The 27469-nt window shown below is 37.8% G+C and overlaps 1 protein-coding gene across 2 annotated transcripts in view; it reads right to left on the bottom strand.

Annotated features, from left to right (window-relative positions):
* The window catches only part of LRP12 (LDL receptor related protein 12), a 93421-nt gene that overhangs the window by 7257 nt on the left and 58695 nt on the right, over positions 1 to 27469 (bottom strand). For both annotated transcript variants that reach the window (XM_061439171.1, XM_061439172.1), the window contains 4 exons: positions 15917 to 16052; positions 5750 to 5952; positions 3353 to 4457; positions 1649 to 1781 (listed from right to left, as the gene is read on the bottom strand). In XM_061439171.1, coding sequence (XP_061295155.1) covers positions 1649 to 1781; positions 3353 to 4457; positions 5750 to 5952; positions 15917 to 16052 — 1577 coding nt within the window. The remainder of the gene's footprint in view (positions 1 to 1648; positions 1782 to 3352; positions 4458 to 5749; positions 5953 to 15916; positions 16053 to 27469) is intronic.

Genomic DNA, 27469 nt, shown 5'->3' with positions numbered 1-27469 from the left:
TGGAAACTAAGACAACACTGTAAATAAACTACACTTCAATAAAAAATTGCTAACAAAAATTTAAAGAATTCAGCAACATTAATAAAGAATGACTATATGGGAGGGGAGTTTGGGGGAGAATGGATACATAAATATATATGGTTGAATCCCTTTGCCGTCCACCTGAAACTTTCATAACATTGTTAACTGGGTATACTCCAAATAAACTAAAAAAATTTAAAAAAAAGAATGAGTCACTATTTAAAGAAAATGATATGGATTTTTAAGCACTGTAAAATTCAGCTGTGAAGAGGTTTTCTCTCAAGGCAGGTAGAAATATTAACTTCATTTCAATGACTTATTTTAATCTTGCATGTTACTAATGTATTTCTAAGCATATCAACTTTAGTATTTATCTTAAATCTTTGAAATAGTTCAAGTAAAAAATAAGTTGTTAGACTTTACTTTTGAATTTCAGTGTACTAAATTATTCTAAACATTAGGGCTTCCCAGGTGGTGCTAGTGGTAAAGAACCCACTTGCCAATACAGGAAATATAAGAGACACGGGTTCGATTCCTGGGTAGGGAAGATCTCCTGGAGAAGGGTATGGCAACCCTCTCCACTATTCTTGCATGGAGAACCCCATGGACAGGGAAGCCTGGTGGGTTACACTCTATGGGGTCGCAAAGAGTCAGACAAGACTGAGTGACTAAGCACATCCTAAACATTAAAATCGGAGAAGGCAATGGCACCCCACTCCAGTACTCTTGCCTGGAAAATCCCACTGACAGAGGAGCCTGGAAGGCTGCAGTCCATGGGGTCGCTGAGGGTCAGGCACGACTGAGCGACTTCACTTTCACTTTTCACTTTCATGCACTGGAGAAAGAAATGGCAACCCACACCAGTGTTCTTGCCTGGAGAATCCCAGGGATGGGGAGCCTGGTGGGCTGCCGTCTATGGGGTCGCACAGAGTCAGACATGACTGAAGTGACTTAGCAGCAGCAGCAAACATTAAAATGCTTAAGAATCACGTAACCAAATAAGAAGTAAAGAATGAAAACTATACTTTTGAATTTGTTAAAATATAAGGAAACAACTAGAGTAAACCCATGAAAAACATGGGCTTGCCCAGGTGCACTTATTTACGGATTTTTTTTCAATGGCAAATACTACAGCACCACACCATCTATAGCTGGTTGAATTTGTGGACACTGAACTCTAGACAGAAAGCTGACTATAGAGGTGTTTAGTTGCTCAGTTATGTCCAGTTCTTTTGTGACCCCATGGATTGTAGCCCACCAGGCTCCTCTGTCCATGGGATTTCTCAGGCAAGAATGCTGGAGTGGGTTACCATTTCCTTCTCCAGGGCATCTTCCCAACCCAGGGATCGAACTGCATCTCCTGCATTGGCAGGTGGATTCTTTACCACTGGGCCACCTGGGAAGCTCAACTATAAAGTTACATGTGAATTTTCACCTGCATGGAGCACTGACGCCCCTAACCCCCACACTGTTCAGGAGTCAACCATATAATTTCAAATCTTCCATTTATTTAATTCTTGACTCAACTGCAAAAATTCTGACACAATCGAGGGTCCTTCACCATTACATATAAGTATAGACTTCATTTTAAGAGGTACTGAAACAGAAATCACAAAGTGTAACATACCTGATTAGGTGAACAAACAGGAAAATCTTCAACTGGTGGAATTAAACCCTGAGCAATCAATTGTCCATAAGAGGGAGGAGCTTCTCTTCTTAACAATTCTGCTTCCACTCTGGACAACTGTGTTTCAAATGATCTTTGAGACAAACAGAGGGATGAAAGGAGTTTAAAAAAAAAAAAAAAAGGGCAAGCCAAAACAGTAATTCTTTAATTATCAACAATTAAAACAATCTGAATTTTAATATATTTGTTCATTTGTAAAGCAGAATCAGTCAACATTTGGTGAGTATTTATACTACCCTACACTGAGAACACAGAGATGAAGCGGACAGTCCAGCCTCATGTGGTTTTACACTAGGGGCCTGGATCACTAAGTTTTAATATATTAAATATCCCTGTAAAAGATAAAACTACTAGATCTTTACCCTTCTGAGATCAGAGGGGCTTGAGGTGAAAGTATTTGAATATTCTTAGAAGATACTTTATTCGTCAAGTCCAACACATTTACCTTTTAGGTAAGGAAAACAGTGAAATGAGTTGCCAAAACCCATTCTGGAATAACCTGTTCTTAAACTCAAGACCTGTGTGTGTGTGTGTGTGTGTGTGTGTGTGTGTGTGTAATAACCTGTTCTTAAACTCAAGACCTCTGGTCTTCTGTGTGTGTGTGTGTGCGCGCGCGCGCGCGTGTGCACGCACTAAGTCCCTTCAGTCGTGTCCGACTCTTTGCGACTCTATGGACTGTAATCCTCCATGCTCCTCAGTCCATGGGGCTTCTCCAGGCAAGAATACTGGAGTGGGCTGCCATGCCCTCCTCCAGGGGATTTTCCTACCCAGGGATCAAACCCAGGTCTCTTACATGTCCTGCACTACAGGTGGGTTCTTTATCACTCTTTATGTTGCTCACTTGGTTTCATGTTGCAATGTAGAAAAACATTTCTGGCCACTTATGCCAAGTAAGAAGCATATGGTTGTTTTGATACTGTGCATCTGTTCTTGGCTGTCTGGTATGTGACTTCTTTGTTGTATGTATTACTTGCAACTCTTCTGGGGCTGATGGTCATGGTCTCCACAGGAGCTTTCTAGAAGACCTCTCTGCCATCAACTTCTCCAGGTCTCTCCTCTGCCACGTGGAAGACGGCTCTCCCTGAGGGCCACCCTTTCACGCTGAACCATTTCTTACTTAACTGAGGTCCTCTGACTTTTATACCACTTTATCTTATAGCTCTTACAGCATTTATATGTTTTGTCATTTAATCCTACCCACCAGTTCCTTCCTTCTAACTGTAAACTGCCTGTGAGATTACTCCTACTCATTGATCTATTCACCCATATGCTGCTTTGAACATAGAAGGCTCTCACATGTCTGGAATTGTTGAATTAATATTTATAAAAACTCAGGTTAAAGCACCATGACCAAGAATTTCAGCTTGCAAAATTCCTATAAAACACGTTGATCTGAAAACACTACAGACTGCCTTTTCTCACCTCATTAACTCTTAAGTGTTTGTTTTTTTTAATGTGCTTATTAACCTTCTGAGTCATATGCTTTTCATAGTAATTTTATAAATCACAGACAATAGGTAGCTCTGTCTCCAATAGTGTAACAAAAATATATTGCTCATCTCCTTAAAAAATGTGTTGTAAATATCTGGGCCATGTTTTTACTGTACAGAGCATGCAACACCATAGCTCTGTCTTGATACTGACCTTCGTTCAAACATTCTCAGAGAATAAAGCTTACAGGTGCACCCCAAGGCAATGACCAGCAGCAGGCCGCAGATGAGGCTCCCGATGACGGCGGCGGTGATGACCCGGGTTGGCACGATTACCGGGCAGTTCTCCTCGTCACTGCCGTCGCCGCAGTCGTCCTGAGAGTCACACACCCAGCTTTCAAACACACATCGGTTGTTTTTACAATGAAAATTTCCTGGCTGGCAAAAGAAGCAGTTTTTTTCATCAGAGCCATTTGGGCAGTGGTTCTGGTAGTTGCAGCGATCGGAGCGGGGGTAGCAGACGCCGTTCCGGGAACACGGGAACTCCTCCTTCTGGCATACGGTACAGTTGATCTCGTCCCGCCCGTTTGGGCAATGCCAGTAGCCATCACAGCGCTGCTGCTCAGTGTAGCAGCCCCAGTTCCCTCCGCAGGGGATCTCCCACGGCAGACAGAAGCCATCTACCTGGTAAGTAGCATTAAAGCCCCTGGCCGCGTTGACTTTATCGGCGCAGAAATGGACCCTTATCTGTCCAGAAGAAGACACTACAGTGAGAGGCGCGTGAGAATCAAAAGCAGTCAACACACGCAGAAGCTTGTGCGGATTCTCCTCTAATCCATCGTATATTTTGACATAATCACCATAACCAGTACCATCAAGTTTAAAGTCTGTGAAGCGTAAGATGACTTTGCGGTGATCACCAGTGTCTATTAACCAGGTGCAATTGCTTCCGGGAGGATAAAAGTCTGGATAATTGGGAGAATTAAAAGTACCATAAAAATATTTTAACCACTGCCCACAAGTGGGCACATCACAGTCGATCTCATCTCCGAGGTCAAGGCAGTCAATGTTGCCATCGCATTTTAAAGACTCGGGAAGGCAGGTGTAGACTTTGGTAAACCGAGACAGACACTGGAACTGGTTGTAAGCACAGGGCTGGAAGGAGGCAGATGTTGGAGGATTCGCTTCTCTGGCACAGATCTCTTCATCAGAACTGTCTCCACATTCATCCATGTTGTTGCATTTCCAGGCTGCTGGTATACACTTTCCATTTCCACAGCGAAACTGGTCACAAGCACAGTTTGGTTCTTCAGATTTCCCTGGGAGGTCAGTGAGAGGAGGGAGATGGAGAGGTAAGGAGGGAAAAAAAACATATTCTTTAAAGGATATGTAACAGCAAGTGGTATTTTTATCATAAATGTTAATTAGCTCAGGTGATAGCTGGGCTTAAGTAAAAAATTTAATTAATACTGGCTTACTGATTACTAAAACTTTTAATTAAATAATACTTATGATTTGTTCCATGAAGATCTCTACAGCTGACCTAAAGATAAAGGACTGATTCTGTTTTTGCAGAAGCTGCTTTGCTACAGAACATTTAGTAAAGTGATGTAAGATATATGCGCCAGTAGTATATATGCCTAAGAATTTTAAATACCCTACTGAATAAACGTTTTGAAATTAAGAAAAACTCCTCCATAATAATCACCTTTTCAAATCCATTTTAATATTCTTTTTTAGTTATTTATATATATTTATGTACATATACGCAATATCTTGCAAGTCCATTATCTAGACTCAAGAGTAGGGGGAAGGAGAGAGAAAAGAACTGAAATGTTCATAGAATTCTAATTGTTTAGTAGACTATCCTAAATATATATCAAGAATGAGACAGGGAAAGAAAACTAAACATTAGCATCCTACAGTCCACACTGATGATGTCAGCCCCAGGCTTTCCTCTCCATCAACAACTTATTTTCTGGCAAATAGGTGACAGAAAATGCTTCAGAATCAAAGTAATTATTACAAAGATGTGCTTTTAATAAAAAAGAGAAAAAGTAGCATATGTTGCTAAAGGTGACCATGTTAATTTCAGAAAAATATAAAGTTATTTTCAGCAAAAATTTACGGGACTCTAATGCTCTGAGTTCTTCATATTTTTATGATCTGGTCACACTATTCAGATAAAGTTTAAGAACCAGCAAAAGAAGACTTATGATACTACAAACTATGAAAGTAAAATTGATTGTGTCTTTTCTTTGAAGGTGTAAAGATAATGGTAACACACAAAAATACATTCTGAAATAACATGCAGGATACGGGTGAACACTTGAGGGGAAAAAAGTTTCTTTTAAAATAAATATATTCAAAATATTTAAAAAGACTGACTTTAGTGTGTAAAATTAACCATTCTATTAGGATTATACAAAATGCCTTTTGGAGACCTAACTCTAGGGCACCTGAACCTTTTGCCTCGAATTCTGCAATCTCAGCTGTCTTGGTATTTAGTCACAATAAAATGGACGTTGTTTAGAAGGCAAGTCCTGAAGTGATTGAGGAGTTAATATGATAGAATTCTGTTCCAAACCTTTCTTCTTATATAAAAACACACCTGAAAAGTATGCCAGCCTGAAACCCTTCCTAGAGATACTGTCATCGGAATGGAACCTGATCCAGACGTGGTCTTGGGAAGAAATGTACGGTGGTGGGATTGTGGAACCACAGGCTCTGTAGCTTTCAATATTCTTGTATGTTTCTATTGTCAACCAGTCCAAACTGCATCTTCTGGAGCCTTGAATATCAAAATCCTGAAAACTACAAATAAAAAGTCAGAAAAGGCTGTTGAAAGGAAATTTTGGAAAAAAATTTCATTAAAAAAAATCAAAATAACCGAGAACTTTATTATAAGCCTCTAAATATCCACTGATTCTCCTGGCTCTTCTTAGTACACAACTGTATCATCAAAAAATAATAACAGTAATACTTCTCTGTTCCTAATATTTATATCTCTTTCCCAGATTCCAGAATAATACTTCTTCATAAGTAACACAAAGTTCCAAAATAATGCTAAAAAAACAGGAGATAGTTGGCACGGCACCTTTTTCTTCTCCCTGTGCGTCTTTAGGAAGGACCACTTCTAATTTCTAATACTCTAAATTGTTCTCTGTTTGGACCAGAAACACCACTCCATATTCAATGAACTGAAGGACACAGAGGAAGTCAGCCTTCCCTTAGATTAGACTGGTTATCTGCTTGCGTAATAAAAAGTTTATAGGTTACATTTTCAGGAGAGCAAATAGCACCAACCTGAGCCAAATAAAGAAGTCAAAAACGAACAAACAAAAAACTTCAGTGACAAGTCCCTGAGTTTGGGAATACTTTTCTACATAAATGATTTATAGCCAAATGTTATTTTATAGTTTGTAAAACATGGGCACAAATAAAGGACAGAAAGGGGCTTCCCAAGTGGCTCTGTGGTAAAGAATCCACCTGTCAATGCTGGAGATGCTAGAGACGTGGGTTTGATTCCTGGGTTGGGAAGATCCCCTAGAGGAGGAAATGGCAACCCACTCCACTATTCTTGGCTGGTAAGAACGGACAGAGGAGCCTGATGGGCTATAGTCCACGTGGTCACAAAAAGTCAGACATGGCTGAGGAACCGAGCATGTACGCAGAGGACAGAACAAATAAGAAGCACATAAAAAATTAGCCAAAAAATGAGATTCCTTGCCTCTGCCTTAAGCCAAGTGATGATAAAGTTAATTATCCGAGGATTATTACACCAGGCTATTTCCTCTTTAAATATTCTGAGTAACTAGAACAAAGGCTGACACTTTGACTGCTTCCAGTTTTTCACTATTATGAACAATACTTTAAGGAATTCTCATACATGTTCTCTCCATACACACATAAGCAAGTATTTCTGTAGGACAGCTTTTTCTAGAAGTAGAATTGTTAGATCCAAGCATACAATTCCACTTTAAAGTTGATGGTGGCATTGAGAAAATGTTTATACCAACTCACAATTCCACTGAATGTGTGTGAAAAAAATACCTTATACCCTACAACTCTGGCAAAAGGAAACATTTTATTTCCAAAGATTTGTTTCCAATTAGGTGCATAAAATAAATTTATCATTGTTCTAGTCTCCATTTCCTTATTTACTGAGATTGAAACACTTTTCCTATGTTTATTAGATATTTCTATTTCTTTTCCTGTGAATCACACTGTTATACCCTTCGTACACTGAAATGTATTCTTATTCAAGAGCTCTTTATAAACATGTGGGGCTTCCCTGGTGCCTTGGACAGTAAACAATCTGCCTGCAATGCAGGAGACTCAGTTTCGATCCTTGGGTTGGGAAGATTCCCTAGAGAAGGTAATGGCTACTCACTCCAGTATTCTTACCTGGAGACTTCCATGGACGGAGGAGCCTGGCGGGCTACAGTCCATGGCGTCATGAAGAGTTGGACATAACTGATCAACTATCACTTTCACTTTTAAATGTATCTTTTTGAGGCATGTAGGTTACATAAGATGTACAACCACTCACACCCACACTCTCCCCAGTAGTCGGTGCTACCTGTGGTGCTGAATTTGATGCTGAATTTAGCTGGTGCTAAAAGTATTTTGAATTTCAGCCATTACTGGGCATGAAATGGCATCTCTCATGGTTGTTTTATGTGCATTTCTTGAAAGACCAATGATGTTGAACATCTTTTCATGTGCTTATTAGACATTCTTCTATCTTCTTGGAAGTGTCTGTTCAAGTCTCTTGTCCATTTAAAAAAATTTGAGCTATAAAAATTCTTTGTACATTCTGGATCCAAGTACTTTATTAGATATGTGTATTGCTAATATTTTCTCTATCCATGGGTTGCTTTTTCACTTTCTTAATGGTATCTGTTACTTAGGTTTTTTTTGAAGTATGGTTGACTTACAACATTATATTAGTTTCAGGGATACAACACAGTAACTTGATATTTTTATAGCTTATCAGATCAGATCAGATCAGATCAGTCACTTAGTCGTGTCCGACTCTTTGCGACCCCATGAATTGCAGCACGCCAGGCCTCCCTGTCCATCACCAACTCCCGGAGTTCACTCAGACTCACATCCATCGAGTCAGTGATGCCATCCAGCCATCTCATCCTCTGTCGTCCCCTTCTCCTCTTGCCCCCAATCCCTCCCAGCATCAGAGTCTTTTCCAATGAGTCAACTCTTCTCATGAGGTGGCCAAAGTACTGGAGTTTCAGCTTTAGCATCATTCCTTCCAAACAAATCCCAGGGCTGATCTCCTTCAGGATGGACTGGTTGGATCTTCTTGCAGTCCAAGGGACTCTCAAGAGTCTTCTCCAACACCACAGTTCAAAAGCATCCATTCTTCGGCGCTCAGCCTTCTTCACAGTCCAACTCTCACATCCATATATGACCACAGGAAAAACCATAGCCTTGACTAGCCCTATACTCCATATAAAATTATTATTACACATTGGCTATATTCTTCTGTGCTGTACATTACATCCTTGTAACTTTTTAATTTTATATATAGTAGTTTGTACCTCAATAGTCCTCCACTTATTTTATCCCTCTCCACTGGTAACCACTAATTTGTTCTCTGTATTTCTGAGTATGTTTCTGTTTTGTTATATTCACTAATGTGTTTTATTTTTCAGATTCCACATAAACTAAAAATATACAGTATGTGTCTTTCTCTGTCTGACTTATTTCACTAAGCATAATATCCTGTAGGTCTATCCACACTGTTGGAAATGGCAAAATTTCATTATTTTTTATGGCTGAGAAATATTCCACGACCATACACACTCCCCAACATCATTTTTATCTATTTATCTGTATTTCATGTCTTGGCTACTATAAATAAATGTTGCTATGAACACTGGGATGCATTTATCTATTCAAATTATTTTTTTCATTTTCTTTGGGTAAGAAGAGTGGAACTGCAGGGTCGTGTGGTAGTTCTGTTTTTCATTTTTTGAAGAACTTACGTGCTGTTTTCCACAGTGGCTGTGCTGAATGGGAGAAGATATTTGCAAATGACATGTCCAATAAGGGGTTAATTATCCAAAATACACAAAGAACTCATACAACTCAATATCAAAAAAACAACCCAATTAAAGTATGGGCAGAGGATTTGAACAGACATTTTTCCAAAGGAGATACACCGATGGCCAACAGGCTTATGAAAAGATGCTCAACATTTCTAATCATCAGGGAAATGCAACACAAAACCACAATGAGATACCCTCACATCTGTCAAAGTGGTTATTGTCAAAGCCGTGTTGGTCAGGATGTGGAAAAAAGGGAACCGCCTTTGTGCACTGTTGGTGGAACCACACGGAAAACAGTATGGAGGTTCCTCAAGAAACTAAAAATAGACCTACCATACGATCTCGCAATTTCACTCCTAGATATTTATGGAAGAAAACAAAACATTAATTAGAAAAGATATATATACCCCTAATGTTTATGGTGGCTTGTGGAATCTCAGTTCCTTGACCAGGGATTGAACCTGGGTCATGGCAGGGAAAGCCTGGAATTCTAACCACTAAGCCACCAGGGAACTCCCAACTTTTAATCAACTAAAATGTTTAAGATTCATGAAATCAGGGACCTGACCTAGAACAAAAGAAATAATCAGTAGTTGTCTCTTCATGTATACAGTATGAGGATTTTGTTTTCCAATATTCATTTAGAGTGCTTAAAACACATTTATAAGGAGAAACAGTTTTCAGTTTTTCTTTTTTTATGCTTTGTAATAGTTTATGTAACAGATTGTTTACAAATCTGCGCCTTGTGCTTCTTCACAGTAAAGACGACTTAGGGTAGAGATTTTCAATTTCTTCATGCTTTTTGGTTTAATCAGCTTTTCCTAAACTTTCAATTAGTCAATTTTGATAATTTAAATTTTCTTAGAAGTCATTTGCCCTTGAAAGTAAAATTTATCACGGCAAAGCTTCACATAGTACTTTCAAACAACTGTTTAAATTTTGGTATCTATGGTCTTTAAATTTGTTTGGATTTTCTTTGTAGGTAAGTGTAATACTGGCAAATAAGAGTTTTACGTCTTCCTTTTCATTTTTTTATATCACGAATCTCTATTTGTTGGAGTGTGGTATTGACTGAGGGTTCAAGTACAAGCAGTGAAAGTATGTAACCTTGTTTTGGTCCTTTGTGTTTAACTTCAATATTAAAAGTTTGATTTTTAAAATTTTTGAACAGATACCTTTTAGCAAGTTAAGAACATTTCTTTCTCTATTTATTTGGTATTGCCTGTAAAATTATCTGGGTGTAAAATCTTATTTTGACTGTTGATTTAATTTCTTTAATGACTATTACATTAGTTAGTTTTCTAATTCTTCTTGAATCAATTTGGTAACACACTTTCAGAAATGATTCACTTCATCTAATTTATAAAAGTATCAATATAAACCATTCACGATATTCCTTTGTGACTTAAAATCTCTATTATTGTATTATAACTATAGACATTTTTGTATCTTTTTTTAAAAAAAAGATACAGATCTCTTTCCTTGAGATCTGTCTTTGTTTATTTTACTCAGTTTTTCAGAAAACCAGTTTTTTGTTTTTTTTCTGTTTAATTATCTTCTAATAAATAAAGATTTTTTTCTGTTTAATTTTAATTCATTTTTTCTGTTTAATTATTTTCTGGTAAATAAAGATTACCCTGTAGTTTTTATTCTAAACTCTTGAGAAAATGCTGAGCTAATATATTTTCCACTTTACTCTCCATGCATTTATTTTTAATTCAATGCACTAAAGTTGTAAATTTTTCACTAACTGCTGTTTCAACGTAGTTCAACAGTTTTAATATCTAATATTTTCATTACAGCTATTTAAAAATATTTTGAGTTCCACTGTGCCTTCCATCTTTGGTGCAGTTGTTATTTAGGAATACGTTTCTGAACATATGGGCTTTTTAATTGTTGTTTTCCAATATAACTGTGTTATGGTCAGAGAACACAATCTGAATGATGTAGTCTGGAAATACATCGAGAATTCCTTTGTTATTTAATGTATAATCAATTTTTAAATAAATGTTGCACATGTCATTAAAAGGAATGTACATTCTCTATCCACTGAGATAGGTATAAAAATCACACACATATGTGATATATGTGTCTACTGGATCAGTATCAAATTTTCTCTACTTTTACTTACAGTTTTCCTGTTTAAATTCAGATAAATATGTTTACAAACTTCCACTGTAATTGTGGACTAGGAAAACGTGGTCAGATTATCTGCTTGGTAATTCCCTACAGTTTGCTTTTGCTTGGTTTCAGGCTGCGTTATTAGGTACAGAACATCTAACCATGATTCTATCTTCCATTTGTTATTAATATTTTGTTTTGAAGTCAATTACAACTGATTAACCCTCCTACACTAGCTCTCTTCTGATCAGTATTTCGTAGCTTATCTTTTCCTATCTTCATTATTTAGATTTTCTGTATTGGTACTCTTTTAGGTATGTTCCTAAAGCCCATTAGAGAAGGATCATACCAGTTAACCAACCAATAAACCTGACTGGATAGTCTATCTTCTAAATGTTAAGTGAGATTTGGTTTTTTTTTTTTAATTCTATTTGGGGTGGGGATAGGGTTTTCTCATTTTCCTCTTTTCCTATATTCTCCTATATTAATAGGTTTTTAAAAAAAGTTTCTTTCCCTCTGCTTTGGTCTTTGTTGTTGTTGTTTAGCTGCTATGTCATGTCCCATTCTTTTACAACTCCATGGACTATAGTCTGCCAGGCTTCTCTGTCCATGGGATTTCCCAGGCAAGAATACTGGAACAGGTTGCTAGTCCCTTCTCCAGAGGATCTTTCTGATCCAGGGATGAAACCCACGTCTCCTGCATTGGTAGGTGGATTCTTTACCACTGAGCCACCAGGGACGCTTTGGTCTAATTAAGTCCAACTACAAGTATTCAGTGTTTCTAATCCCCTTTCAAATTCTCAAATTCTGTAGAAAAATCGACAATTTTATTTTCACCCATCTGTAACTGAGATTTAACATTTCATTAACATTGCTTTACTTATGAAAATAATGAATGGATAAGAAAGCTGCGGTACATATACACAATGGAGTATTACTCAGCCATTAAAAAGAATACATTTGAATCAGTTCTAATGAGGTGGATGAAACTGGAACCTATTATACAGAGTGAAGTTAGCCAGAAAGAAAAACACCAATACAGTATACTAACGCATATATATGGAATTTAGAAAGATGGTAACAATAACCCTGTGTACGAGACAGCAAAAGAGACACTGGTGTATAGATCAGTCTTATGGACTCTGTGGGAGAGGGAGAGGGTGGGGAGATTTGGGAGAATGGCATTGAAACATGTAAAAAATCATGTATGAAATGAGTCGCCAGTCCAGGTTCGATGCACGATACTGGATGCTTGGGGCTGGTGCACTGGGATGACCCAGAGGGAGGGTATGGGGAGGGAGGAGGGACGAGGGTTCAGGATGGGGAACACAGGTATACCTGTGGCGGATTCATTTTGATATTTGGCAAAACTAATACAATATTGTAAAGTTTAAAAATAAAGTAAAATAAAAAAAAAAGAAAATAAACATACTATGAATAGTTTTTATAATGCTTCTCACACTGTCACCAGTAGAAATCATAGAAAATTTCATATTACATTTCAGTTTTAGTAGATATCTAGAGTAACTACTTACACTCAAAACCACTTTAAAATTATAGTAACTGTTAAAAGCATGGCTTGCTCACTAATTGTTAATAAACATATATGTATTTGTAAAAATATCTGATAGCTGTGTTTCAGGAATAACTGGTTTCTTTTGTAATGCTATGTGTTTTATTCTATACATTTAAAAATATTCTGGGAATGGATTTATAGGTTTCACCAAACTACCAAAGTGCTCATGGCATAAAGAAGGTTAAGGAAAAAAAACTCCAGTATATTAAAGTGTAAAACGTCTGTAGTAAATCTGTGTTCCAAGTTGCTTCCCTGGTGGCTGAGATGGCAAAGAATCTGCCAGCAATGCGGGAGATGCAGGTTCGATCCCTGTGAGAAGGGAATGGCTACCCACTCCAGTATTCTTGCCTGGAGAATTCCATGGACAGAGGAGCCTGACGGGCTATAGTCCATAGGGTCACAAAGAGTTAGACACAATTGAGTGACTAACAGTTTGATTTTGTTGGCTGTTTTGATTAATATTAAATTTTTTCATACATTCTAGAAATTTGGGGGTTGCAAGCTTCTGAGGAGGATTTTTGGTGCTGTTTTTAATTTTTTTTCCCCTATATTCCCCCACAGCATCTGCTCTGTAACTTCCTCTGTTTAGGTCTCCTTTCTAAAACCAGCCCTAACGTGGCAGTTCAGAGCAGTATTACAATCGTGTCACAGAATCAGTAAGGGACTTAGTTAAATTCTCATTTATTATGGTATGTCATCCTATCTTTCTAAGCTCTCAGCTCCATGAGAGTTCAAGCAGTGGTTAGTAGAAGTCTTCTTCAGTCTCTTTCTTAAACAAAATATCCTGACCCTAGTCCTTGGCTTCAAGCAGGGAACCAGAATCCAATCCTCTGTGGATAAGGTAGACAGAGGATAAGGTGGCCTTTGTGAATTCTAGCAGATTTCCAGGGAAAGGATAAAAATGCGTATAAACTGGTTAAATAGTTTAACCAGTTTTACAAGGGGAGTTCTAAGTATTATTTGTTTATAGCATGTAATTTTAGTTTCTTTTATCTATATTTTAATTATTTTAAACTCAGGAATGCATGTTGATTTTCATTTTACCAAAAAGTTTTAAAACCTGTGTCTAGATAATCATATACCTTTTCTCTGACTTAATATGGTAAATGAATTTAATGTTTCCTAATACTGACTAAATTGTGTGTTTAAATGAACTTCATTTGATCATGGTATAAATTTCTTTTGAACTATTTTTTAAGATATTACACCAATATTCACAAGTGAAACTTGACTTTCTTTGCATATTATGTCAATATGTCATCTTTAAAAGTTTGTTATTATCATGATAATGGTTTCAGTAAGAACTAGGACAATTACTAAAATTACTTTCTTATTTTATGAGACTGGCTGTGTAAATGCAAATTTGTTAACTCAGTTCAGAATTTAGGAAATCTTCCTTTAGGTGTGTTGGGCTCACCTCTAATACTCTGCATTTCAATACTGTGCTTGATTTTTAGTGTAGCTTTGTGACATCTCAAGGATCCAACACATGATCAGAACCAGATGGCAGTACTCCATGTCATCTCCTCTGTGCTGGCAAGAATTGCCAAGTTTTACAGAACTGAGCTGGTAGGCTGCAAATTTAATTTGCGGTTGAAATTTTAGGTTAAAAGAAGAAAAATCTCTAAAAATGCTAGTTTCATGTTTAAAAAATATTTGGAACCCCTATGGTAAAATGTTACTTTGGAAACACATTTGTACTTAAGTCATACTGTAAGTAGCAGAAAACAGACATATTGTTCAGATTCCAACGTTGGTACAGTTGCAGAAGGGTAACTTTCATGGCACATCCCACCCATGCATCAGGCAAGGGAATCGTATTTCTCACAGAGGAGTGTTACTGCTTCCACTGATGCTCAGCTTCAGTGTTCCAGAAGCTATGGCTCAGGGCAGAGAGGAACCAAAGGAAAACATACCATATGTTGCTGTTTCATGGCTTCCACAGAAAAAAGGGGACAGACAACAACTGTGTTCCTCACGTGACTGGTCCTCATGAGTTAATAAATATAAAAAAGGAAGACGGAAACGTTCAAACATAGGCTTAATTTAGAATCCCACTTTTTTGAAAATGTAAAAATGAAGGGATATGTGTCTATGATCTACGAGGTCTCTTTTAAATCTAATGTTCCATGATTCTCATCCATAAAAATGTAAATAATGAAAGACTGTCAAAGATGCCTTTGTAATACTTCTGTGATCGAAACGGCATTCTTAATTGTGTTATAGTTCTCTGTTTAGGTGCACTTTTTTCTCCCTTTCAGGCAAATTTTTTCCTCTAATAACCCCAATATAATTTCCTTAAGCAAGCAATAACTGGTTCTACTGGGTATTTCCTCCTTAGTATCTTATTCCCACAGTTTTTCTCTACAATTTTAAATGTCTTTAAAATACTCTTAATCTTCCTTATTTATATCTTATTTATTCTTAGGATTTAGAATTTACGGTTATTTTCCCTAGGATTATATTTCATTTTGTATTCTTAACAAATGATCTATTGTCTGTTATGAAAAATGAGCTTTTTCTAGACACAGTATTTATCCATCATTAGCTTACATCAAGTTTTATACACACATAACATATACAGAGGCATAGCCTACAACTATGTTTTAATTCATTAAGGTAGAGGACTCTACTTTCAAGACCAAGATTATGGGCTAGATATCCAAGTGAATTATAGTAAGTCTGTTTATTTGTCTCATTGCCAAAGATTATATTCTTGATTCTAATAAACTATTCTGCAGATATGTAGCTTTTGTTAAAAAATTGCCTAGAAGAATATGGATGGCTCAGCACAAATTCATTATCACCATTAGAAAATATTCAAAACACATGCCCTAATAGAAGGGGAAGAATGGGCCGTTATTCTTCCCCTCAAGACGGTAATGATAAATACAATTTATTTTCTAAAAATCATCTTTTTATACTGCATGTTGAGTGATGATATTTGGAAAGCGGATTTATATTTTGTAATAAAACATCAAACAATAATACAAGGAGGTATCAAAATTACCTTATAGTAATGATTTCCCCTGGGTTTGCCCTTATGAACCAGCTACAGTTGATTCTGGCAGGATATTCAGAAGGCCAGCCTGGGCTCGTGATTATCCCACTTGGTGCTCGAATCTGTTCTGGAGTTTCTCCACAGGCTGGAAGATAATCAAAGCAATCTTAGAAAACTGTTGTATTTTAAATAAAGCATTAAGTAAATTAGTATTTATTAAAAAGAAACATATCAGATGTCAAATCATATACAATAAATATGGTATGGCCAACCTTAAAAACTTTCATTATTCTAATTAGATTGTTTTCTTTCCTTTTAGTCAAATTATCTTATCCTAATCAAGTATAAAGTCTTGCGGAGGTGTGGAACTTTTCAATTTGGATCTCTGCACACAATTTAAGAGTCAAGACTGCTAGCTTTAGCCATGGAGATCAACTGGTACATCCATCCATCTATCTTTTTCCCAAGATTCACCTTTTAAATTTATTTATTATAACTACCTAAAAATCAGCTTTACTGAACTACTTTTTGGATACTTAAAAAAATCATATAAATATAGTCTTCTGAACAAAATAATTAAAGGAAAGCACATATAAACACAACAGTAAGATGCTGAGTTGTTAAAGTGGGTAGATGATTAGATAAAAGCAGCAAAACATGACTTCAAAGTAGTTCTTTAATTCATTCCAGGAATACTTCCAAACTTTATTACAAAGTCGTAAATGATTCCTAAATTATTTTAAAAATAAAGGCTTGAAATAGTCAGTGATTAAAGTTATCATTATGTGGTTAGATATCTAAATATCTTAGAAGAAACGGAGAATAAATTCAAACTACTACCAGCACTTTGCCTGCATGATACTGTCACCCTGCTTATTTAACTTATATACAGAGTACATCATACAAAATGCCGGGCTGGATGAAAAACAAGCTGGAATCAAGATTGCTGGGAGAAATATCAATAACCACAGATAGGCAGATGACACCACACTTACGTAAGAAAACGAAGAATAACTAAAGAGCCTCTTGATGAAAGTGAAAGAGGAGAGTGAAAAAGTTGGCTTAAAACTCAACATTCAGAAAACGAAGATCATGGCATCAAGTTCCATCACTTCATGGCAAATAGATGGGGAAACAATGGAAACAGTGATAGATTTTATTTTGGGGGGCTCCAAAATCACTGCAGATGGTGACTGCAGCTGTGAAACTGAAAGATGCTTCCTCCTGGGAAGAAAAGTTTTGACCAACCTAGATAGCATATTAAAAAGCAGAGACATTACTTTGACAACAAAGGTCTGTCTAGTCAAAGCTATGGTTTTTCCAGTAGCCATGTATGGATTGTGAGAGTTGGACTATAAAGAAAGCTGAGCACCTAAGAATTGATGCTTTTGAACTATGGTGTTGGAGAAGACTCTTGAGAGTCCCTTGGACTGCAAGGATATCCAACCAGTCTATCCTAAAGGAAATCAGTCAAATATTCATTGGAAGGACTGATACTGAAGTTGAAACTCCAATACTTTGGCCACATGATGTGAAGAACTGACTCCCTGGAAAAGACCCTGATGCTGGGAAAGATTGAAGGCAGGAGAGAAGGGGACGACAGAGGATGAGATGGTTGGATGGCATCACTGATGTGAGGGACATGAGTTTGAGCAAGCTCCAGGAGTCGATGATGGACAAGGGAAGCCTGACGTGCTGCAATCTACGGGGTCGCAAAGTATTGGACACGACTGAGCGACTGAACTGAACTGATTCTCCCTTCATTATCTTGAACGCTCACAGTTCACATTTTAACAATCCAGAATTCAGCTAATAATCCCAGAATTTAGTCTCCCTCAAGAGTCACAGGCTAAAAAAAAGAAAAATGCAATCAATGTTTAAACCTTCAGTAAAATTTAAAATCTTGGAATCTCTTATTTGATACAACTCTGACAGACCAGACTATCTAATTTTTAAAGAGCGAGCAGATAAAAAGGAGCAAATTACAAGTGGGGAAAGTAGCTGCCAAAATGACCATTTTTTTTGGTGTGTCTATGTAATAGAGGTTATGGTCTGTTCAATTTAGGTTAAGTATGCTTGCTAAGGAGTAATTTTACAAAGTTTTTATCCATAATGGTCAACATATGGCAAACTATATTGCTCAGAGAGTCAATACTTATTTCAATAGAATTAGCCATTCTCTGCAGAAAACATGCAATCAAGGTTTTAAACCTCTGCAGGTTCATGCCTAAAATGCATCTAGTTTGAAATTAGGGTATACTGCCAAAGGGATCTTGTTTTTAATCACTTTTCGAACACAGAGATTCATGGCATGAAAATACAGGTATACAATACATTGATATATTATATATATATATTAATTAATATATATATAATAATATATATATAATAATCTAGCATACATCTTATTGCCCACACACAAAGTTTCCACTTGTTTTTGCTTTCCCCTTACCAAAAAAATACTTTGGTATTTTACAAAAAGACTGTGTTTATCCAAATGCGATTCTATTTGGGGCTTATTAACACTGAAGTATTAATAAAGCAAGGCAAACCATTCAATATCACAGTAATCCAAGTCTATTCCCCAACCAGTAATGCTGAAGAAGCTGAACGGTTCTATGAAGACCTACAAGACCTTCTAGAACTAACACCCAAAAAAGATGTCCTTTTCATTACAGGGGACTAGAATGCAAAATCAAGAAGTCAAGAGACATCTGGAGTAACAGGCAAATTTGGCCTTGGAATACAAAATGAAGCGGGGCAAAGGCTATAACAGAGTTTTGCCAAGAGAACACACTGGTCATAGCAAACACCTTCCAACAACAACAAGAGAAGATTCTAAACATGGACATCACAAGATGGTCAATACCAAAATCAGACTGATTATATTCTTTGCAGCCAAAAATGGAGAAGCTCTACACAGCCGGCAAAAACAAAACTGGGAGCTGATTCTGGCTCAGATCATGAACTCTTTATTGCCAAATTCAGACTAAATTGAATGGCACCCCACTCCAGTACTCTTGCCTGGAAAATCCCATGGACGGAGGAGCCTGGTAGGCTGCAGGTCCCTGGGGTCGCTCTGAGTCGAACACGACTGAGTGACTTCACTTTCACTTTTCACTTTCATGCATTGGAGGAGGAAATGGCAACCCCCTCCAGTATTCTTGCCTGGAGAATCCCAGGGATGGAGGAGCCTGGTGGGCTGTCGCCTACGGGGTCACACAGAGTCGGACACGACTGAAGTGACTTAGCAGCAGCAGCAGGGAAAACCACTAGACCATTCAGGTATGACCTAAATCAAATCCCTTATGATTATACACTGGAAGTGAGAAACAGATTTAAAGGATTAGATTTGATAGAGTGCCTGAAGAACTATGGACGGAGGTTTGTGACACTGTATAGGAGGCAATGATCAAGATCATCCCCAAGAAAAAGAAACGCAAAAAGGCAAAATGGTTGTCTGAGGAGGCCTTACAAACAGCTGAGAAAAGAAGAGAAGTGAAAGGCAAAGGCAAAAAGGAAAGGTATACCCATTTGAATGCAGAGTTCCAAAGAATAGTGAGGAAAGATAAGAAAGTTTTCCTCAGTGATCAGTGCAATGAAACAGAGAAAAACAACAGAATGGAAAAGACTACTGATCTCTTCAAGAAAATTAAAGATACCAAGCAGAGACATGACTTTGCCAACAAAGGTTCGTCTAGTCAAGGCTATGGTTTTTCCAGTAGTCATGTATGGATATGAGAGTTGGACTGTGAAGAGAGCTGAGTGCCAAAGAATTGATGCTTTTGAACTGTGGTGCTAGAGAAGACTCTTGAGAGTCCCTTGGACTGCAAGCAGATCCAACCAGTCCATTCTAAAAGAGATCAGCCCTGGGATTTCTTTGGAAGGAATGATGCTAAAGCTGAAACTCCAGTACTTTGGTCACCTCATGCGAAGAGTTGACTCATTGGAAAAGACCCTGATGCTGAGAGGGATTTGGGGCAGGAGGAGAAGGGGACGACAGAGGATGAGATGGCTGGATGGCATCACCGACTCGATGGATGTGAGTTTGAGTGAACTCCGGGAGTTGGTGATGGACAGGGAGGCCTGGTGTGCTGCAATTCATGGGGTTGCAAAGAGTCGGACATGACTGAGCGACTGAACTGAACTGAACTGAAGGGAACATTTAATGCAAAGATGGGCACAATAAACGACAGAAATGGTATGGACCTAACAGAAGCAGAAGCTATTAAGAGGTGGTAAGAATAGTCAGAACTATACAGAAAAGATCTTCATGACCTAGATAATCATGATGGTGTGATCACTCATCTAGAGCCAGACATCCTTGAATGTGAAGTCAAGTGGGTTTTAGGAAGCATCACTGCGAACAAAGCTAGTGGAGGTGATGGAATTCCAGTTGAGCTATTTCAAATCCTCAAAGATGATGCTGTGAAAATGCTGCACTCAATATGCCAGCAAATTTGGAAAACTCAGCAGTGGCCACAGGACTGGAAAAGGTCAGTTTTCATTCCAATCCAAAGAAGGCAATGCCAAAGAATGTTCAAACTACTGCACAACTGCACTCATCTCACACGCAAGCAAAGTAATGCTGAAAATTCTCCAAGCCAGGCTTCAACAGTATGGGAACCGTGAACTTCCAGATGTTCAAGCTGGTTTTAGAAAAGCCAGAGGAACCAGAGATCAAATCGCCAACATCCACTGGATCATCAAAAAAGAAAGAGAGTTCCAGAAAAACATCTATTTCTGCTTTATTGACTATGCCAAAGCCTTTGACTGTGTGGATCACAATAAACTGTGGAAAATTCTGAAAGAGATGGCAATACCAGACCACCTGCCTGTCTCTTGAGAAATCTGTGTGCAGGTCAAGAAGCAACAGTTAGAACTGGACATGGAACAACAGACTGGTTCCAAATAGGAAAAGGAGTATGTCAAGGCTGTGTATTGTGACTCTGCTTATTTAACTTATATGCAGAGTACATCATGAGAAATGCTGGGCTGGAGGAAGCACAAGCTGGAATCAAGTTTGCCTGGAGAAATATCAATAACCTCAGACGTGCAGATGACACCACCCTAATGACAGAAAGTGAAGAAGAACTAAAGAGCCTCTTGATGAAAGTGAAAGAAGAGAGTGAAAAAGCAGGCTTTAAACTCAACATTCAGAAAACTAAGATCATGGCATCTGGTACAATCACTTCATGGCAAACAGATGGGGAAAAAATGGAAACAGTGACAGACTTTATTTTTGGGGGCTCCCAAATCACCACAGATGATGACTGCAGCCATGAAATTAAAAGAGGCTTACTCCTTGGAAGGAAAGTTATGACCAACCTAGACGGCACATTAAAAAGCAGAGATATTACTTTGCCAACAAAGGTCCGTCTAGTCAAAGTTATGGTTTTTCCAGTAGTCATGAATGGATTGTGAGAGTTGGACTATAAAGAAAGCTGAGCACCCAAGAATTGATGCTTTTTAACTGTGGTGTTGGACAGGACTCTTGAGAGTCCCTTGGACTGCAAGGAGATCCAACCAGTCCATCCTAAAGGAAATCAGTCCAAAATATTCATTGGAAGGACTGATGCTGAAACTCCGATACTTTGGCCACTTGATGTGAAGAAGTGACTCCTTGGAAAAGACCCTGATGCTGGGTAAGACTGAAGGCGGTAGGAGAAGGGGACTACAGAGAATGAGATATGGTTGGAATGAATCACCAATTCAATGGACGTTGAGTTTGAGCAAGTTCTGGGAGTTGGTGATGGACAGCAAAGACTGGCGTGCTGCAGTCCATGGGGTCACAAAGAGTTGGACACGACTGAGCAAGTGAACTGAACTGACTGAATACTGAAGTGCCAGAATTTTGTTTCCATCCTTGTTCTAATGAGTTATCATCTCAGCAATTAATGAAAAGATGCTCTAAGTCATTTATAAGCCCTTTTTCCTTTCTTCACTCTCTTGCCAAAGCATTTTGTAGCAGTATATTGAAGAAATTCTTAAGTTCATGAAGATACAAACATACAAATAAACTAGCAAAAACTATTATCATGTCTCCCCCAGGATATTGTAAACTGTTCATTTTCATGAAAAGATTCATTTACGTTAAAGAGAATAATACAATTTTACGTTAAACTAACACTGTAATGGCATGCATGTAAGTACTCAAATACTTATCAGCTGATCTAACAGTTCTGGGACACATCCAAAAACCAGGTGGGAATAACCTATGATAAAGCAAATAACTCCTAACCTTTAAATAAACTGAGCTGGAGAGACTAGTTATAGAGCAAAACAGGAAAGAATTTTATTACATTTTTGTTTTATTAGATTACGCTTAAAAAGTTTTCCCTCAAATACCTGAGAAACCCATAGGTGGTGCTCTTATACCAAAAACTAAAGAAATTATGATCTGGCATGGATGCTCAAAAATACTGTTGTGAATATTTTATTTTCATACAACTGACAAAGGATAGACACAACATTCATAAATAAGAGCAGTTATTTTAATTCAGTATTTAACATTCTAATTCACTTAATACTTCTATAACATTATTTAATATTTCTACCTGATCACAAATTAAATTTTCTCTCTTAATTGGCTATGAATATATATTTTGATTAAATTTTGCAACATGACTGAGTCTGGCATTTTGTTTTAGATTCAGCCAGTGGCTTTTTACCAACATCTTTATACATATAATACACTGGACATGCAGATTAATATACTCTAGCACAATCACAATTTATCCCTTTCTATGTATGAGGAAGAACACATTTAAATGCTCAAAGAATACGACAAACATTAGAAATCAAAAGAAAATTCCCCTCCCTTTTGAGCTTAGAGTTTGCCTATATATACCGGTAGGTTTGGAATCAGAAGACTAAGGTGCTATCCGTTCTGCCACTATGGGCTCTGCCATGGTATAAACGACTAAACCTTTTAAAGACTTGGTTTCCTCATGTGTTAAAATAAGCAGTTGCTATTTGAAGAATCTCTAAGGCCTATTTCAGCCCTAAATCATGCCTCTCTTTCATCATCATAACATATTTCTACTATGTTTCTGATACTTATCAGGATGCATTGGTAAATTTTTTTGCTGCATCACTTTGCATTGTCTTTTTGACCCACTGAGATCACATTTCATATTCTTACCTTAACCCCATCAAAACTGTGTTAGCAAGCAAAGGCCACCACCGAATCAAATGTCCCCTCACTCTCCATGGTACCTGATTTCTTTAGGCCACCTGACCGTGATCTTTTTCCTCTTGGTCCCGTACTTCCTTGACTTTGCTGACATCACTCTTTTAGTTCTCCTAATTCAGACTCTTCTGGGACTGTTCTCAGACTGGATCCTTCTTCCTCAGCCAGCTCCTGATATACTGATGTCATGGTTCATTCCAAAGTTTTATGCTCTTCTCTCTCTCTATGGGAGATCTCATTCATGCCTACATCTCCACTTACGATCTACAGTTGACAAGTTAAAAAATCTCTAACCCAGAGACTCTGCATAATCAAAGGTCCACTGGACATCACAAATTCAATATCATCAGAACTGTGTGTTTCTCAAATCCTTCTCTTTATTTTAAATTCTGAACTGTTATTATCATAGATATCATAGATTTTTGGGAAAAACAATAGTCATTTCACCTAATTCAAGTAAAAAGCAGACTTACTTTAAGAATATCACAGGCAAATCTCACTGACTTCTTAAGTGTAGGAAATAAAACTCACAGCAACTAAAACTAGAAATCTCAAAGTCACAACCTGAGGCTGCCTTCATCACCTCTTAAAAGGCCTACTCTGTCTCCTATATGTCTGTCCCAATCTTCCAACTGGCTTTCAGAGTCTTCTACTTTTCCATTATTTTTCAGTATCCTATAATGACTTCTCATTCCCAACTTATCATAACACGTCAGTTTAAGTATCTACCATCAACTGTAATCTCACTGTTTTCTTATTTTGCTATATTTATACTATTGTTCATTTTATATTTTACCCTTTTACATATAAGATTTGAGGTGACTTACTATCACAATCAATTTGATAGTACTTTAGCATCTACTTCCTCACTTGTAAATGGGGATTAAAACACTACCTACCACATAACAGTGCTGCAAGAAATAAATACAACTATTTTGGTAAGGAGATTAGCCCACTGTTTGGATTACAGCAACCTGCTGATACATAACATCACATGATCGACCAAAGCAGACTGGTTGGCAGTAATGCCTGGAATGTCATACTGAGATGATTATTAAGGCGGTGGCCAGGCTAAATGTGAAAGAGGGCAGTGATTGTTCATTTAATGTATGCTGGGCACTATCATGTTCTGGAAACAATGTAAAATTATGCCATAACTAATTGGGTATCTGACATGAGTTGGGATATACACTCACAAAATGTTGCTTTAGGGAATGAATTTTTGTTTGTTTGTTTTAAACAAAATTTGTATACAGTTCTGCTAGTTTAAACGTCTTTCTAGATTTTTGACTATATTCCAATCTACAATGTACCAAACCTAATCTTCTTTTACTTCCATTTTTTCTACCCATATCATCTCTATTGCTTACACAGTTATTTTAGCTAATATCTGATTATTTCTTCAATAGAGTTAGTATATATATAACTGGCAAACAGAGAAATCTCATCAGTATAATGCAAAGTTGTGAAAGATCTTATTCTCAGCATGTGAATGATGTCAAGTAACCAGGAGCAGGAGAAAACCCCTAGCAAGTAACTTCTTTTATTGCAAGAAGTGCTTACTTTTACTGTTTTAAAGAACTGCTATACAGAGTGAAGTAAGCCAGAAAGAAAAACACCAATACAGTATACTAACGCATATATATGCAATTTAGAAAGATGGTAACGATAACCCTGTATGCGAGACAGCAAAAAAGACACAAATGTATAGAACAGTCTTTTAGACTCTGTGGGAGAGGGAAAGGTGGGATGATTTGGGAGAATGGCACTGAAACATGTATAATATCATATAAGAAACGAATCACCAGTCTAGGTTCAATGCAGGATACAGGATGCTTGGGGCTGGTGCACTGGGATGACCCAGAGGGATGGTATGGGGAGGGAAGTGGGAGGGGGGTTCAGGATGGGGAACACATGTACACCCGTGGCAGAGTCATGTTGATGTATGGCAAAACCAATACAATACTGTAAAGTAATTAGCCTTCAATTAAAATAAAAAAAAAAGAACTGCTAGACTTTCCTCTGTATTAAGACATCTTGGGAGGCAGCAAGTATAGATGGAGATGTGAACACCTTTCCCCACTATCAAAATAAAACAGAACACCTTAATTGATGAAGGGTATCTCTGAATTATGTTTTTAGTTTTGATTAAACTGGTCTCCATTAGAAGAAGCACGTATCTTCAAGGAGGAAGTCTGAACTTCAGAGTATGTGGCTGCAAAGTATGGACCGAGTCTAGGTGTAACTGTCAGGAGATATTTGTCCTGGCATTTAGAGCAACATTTTATTTGTTAGGGCTGTACTTACAGAGTTATGTAGTTGTAAGCAATCTGTACCAAAACTACCTTTCTCATAAGCCCTGTTAGTTTAGTGTTCAGTTTTACAGAATATGAGATTTTCCAGCAACACACACATGGCATTTGGGCCAAGAATGACTATATTTTAGCCTTTGTTCATTTTGCTTTCTTAATATATCTCTTAATACAACAGAAGAGTCCAAAATGCACTACCTGGATGCAATCTCAAAAACGACACAATGATCTCTGTTTGTTTCCAAGGCAAACCATTCAACATCACGGTACTCCAAGCCTATGCCCCAACCAGTAACGTTGAAGAAGCTGAAGTTGAACGGTTCTATGAAGACCTACAAGATGTTTTAGAACTAACACCCCAAAAAGATGTCCTTTTCATTATAGGGGACTGGAATGCAAAAGTAGGAAGTCAAGAAACACCGGGAGTAACAGGCAAATTTGACCTTGGAGTACAGAATGAAGCAGGGCAAAGGCTAATAGAGTTTTGCCAAGAGAACGCACTGGTCATAACAAACACCCTCTTCCAACAACACAAGAGAAGACTACACATGGACATCACCAGATGGTCAACACCGATATCAGATTGATTATATTCTTTGCAGCCAAAGATGGAGAAGCTCTATACAGTCAGCAAAAACAAGACCAGGAGCTGACTGTGGCTCAGATCATGAACTCCTTACTGCCAAATTCAGACTTAAGTTGAAGAAAGTAGGGAAAACGCCAGACCATTCAGGTATGACCTAAATCAAATCCCTTATGATTATACAGTGGAAGTGAGAAATAGATTTAAGAGACTAGATCTGATACACAGAGTGCCTGATGAACTATGGACTGAGGTTTGTGACATTGTACAGGAGACAGGGATTAAGACCATCCCCATGGAAAAGAATTGCAAAAAAGTGATATGACTGTCTGAGGAGGCCTTACAAATAGCTGTGAAAAGAAGAGAAGCGAAAAGCAAAGGAGGAAAGGAAAGATATAAGCATCTGAATGCAGAGTTCCAAAGAATAGCAAGGAGAGATAAGAAAGGCTTCCTCAGCAATCAATGCAAAGAAGTAGAGGCAAACAACAGAATGGGAAAGACTAGAGATCTCTTCAAGAAAATCAGAGATACCAAGGGAACATTTCATGCAAAGATGGGCTTGATAAAGGACAGAAATGGTATGGACTTAACAGAAGCAGAAGATATTAAGAAGAGGTGGCAAGAATACACAGAAGAACTGTACAAAAAAAATCTTCATGACCCAGATAATCACGATGGTGTGATCACTGACCTAGAGCCAGACATCCTGGAATGTGAAGTCAAGTGGGCCTTAGAAAGTATCACTATGTACAAAGCTAGTGGAGGTGATGGTATTCCAGTTGAGCTATTTCAAACCCTGAAAGATGATGCTGTGAAAGTGCTGCACTCAATATGCCAGCAAATTTGGAAAACTCAGCAGTGGCCACGGGACTGGAAAACATCAGTTTTTATTCCAATCCCAAAGAAAGGTAATGCCAGAGAATGCTCAAACTACCGCACAATTGCACTCATCTCACATGCTAGTAAAGTAATGCTGAAAATTCTCCAAGCCAGGCTTCAGCAATAAGTGAACCGTGAACTTCCAGATGTTCAAGCTGGTTTTAGAAAAGGCAGAGGAACCAGAGATCAAACTGCCAACATCCGTTGGATCATAGAAAAAGCAAGAGAATTCCAGAAAAACATCTATTTCTGCTTTATTGACTATGCCAAAGCCTTTGACTGTGCAGATCACAATAAACTGTGGGAAATTCTGAAAGAGATGGGAATACCAGACCACCTGACCTGCCTCTTGAGAAATCTGTATGCAGGTCAGGAAGCAACAGTTAGAACTGGACATGGAACAACAGACTGGTTCCAAATAGGAAAAGGAGTACGTCAAGGCTGTATACTGTCACCCTGCTTATTTAACTTATATCCAGAGTACATTATGAGAAATGCCGGGCTAGAAGAAACACAAGCTGGAATCAAGATTGCCAGGAGAAATATCAATAACCTCAGATATGCAGATGATACCACCCTTATGGCAGAAAGTGAAG

This window comes from Bos javanicus, chromosome 14 (genome assembly GCF_032452875.1).
Source record: "Bos javanicus breed banteng chromosome 14, ARS-OSU_banteng_1.0, whole genome shotgun sequence".
NCBI classification, from domain to species: Eukaryota; Metazoa; Chordata; class Mammalia; order Artiodactyla; family Bovidae; genus Bos; species Bos javanicus.
The sequence above is the reverse complement of the archived record's forward strand: the minus strand, read 5'-3'. Positions and strand labels throughout refer to the sequence as shown.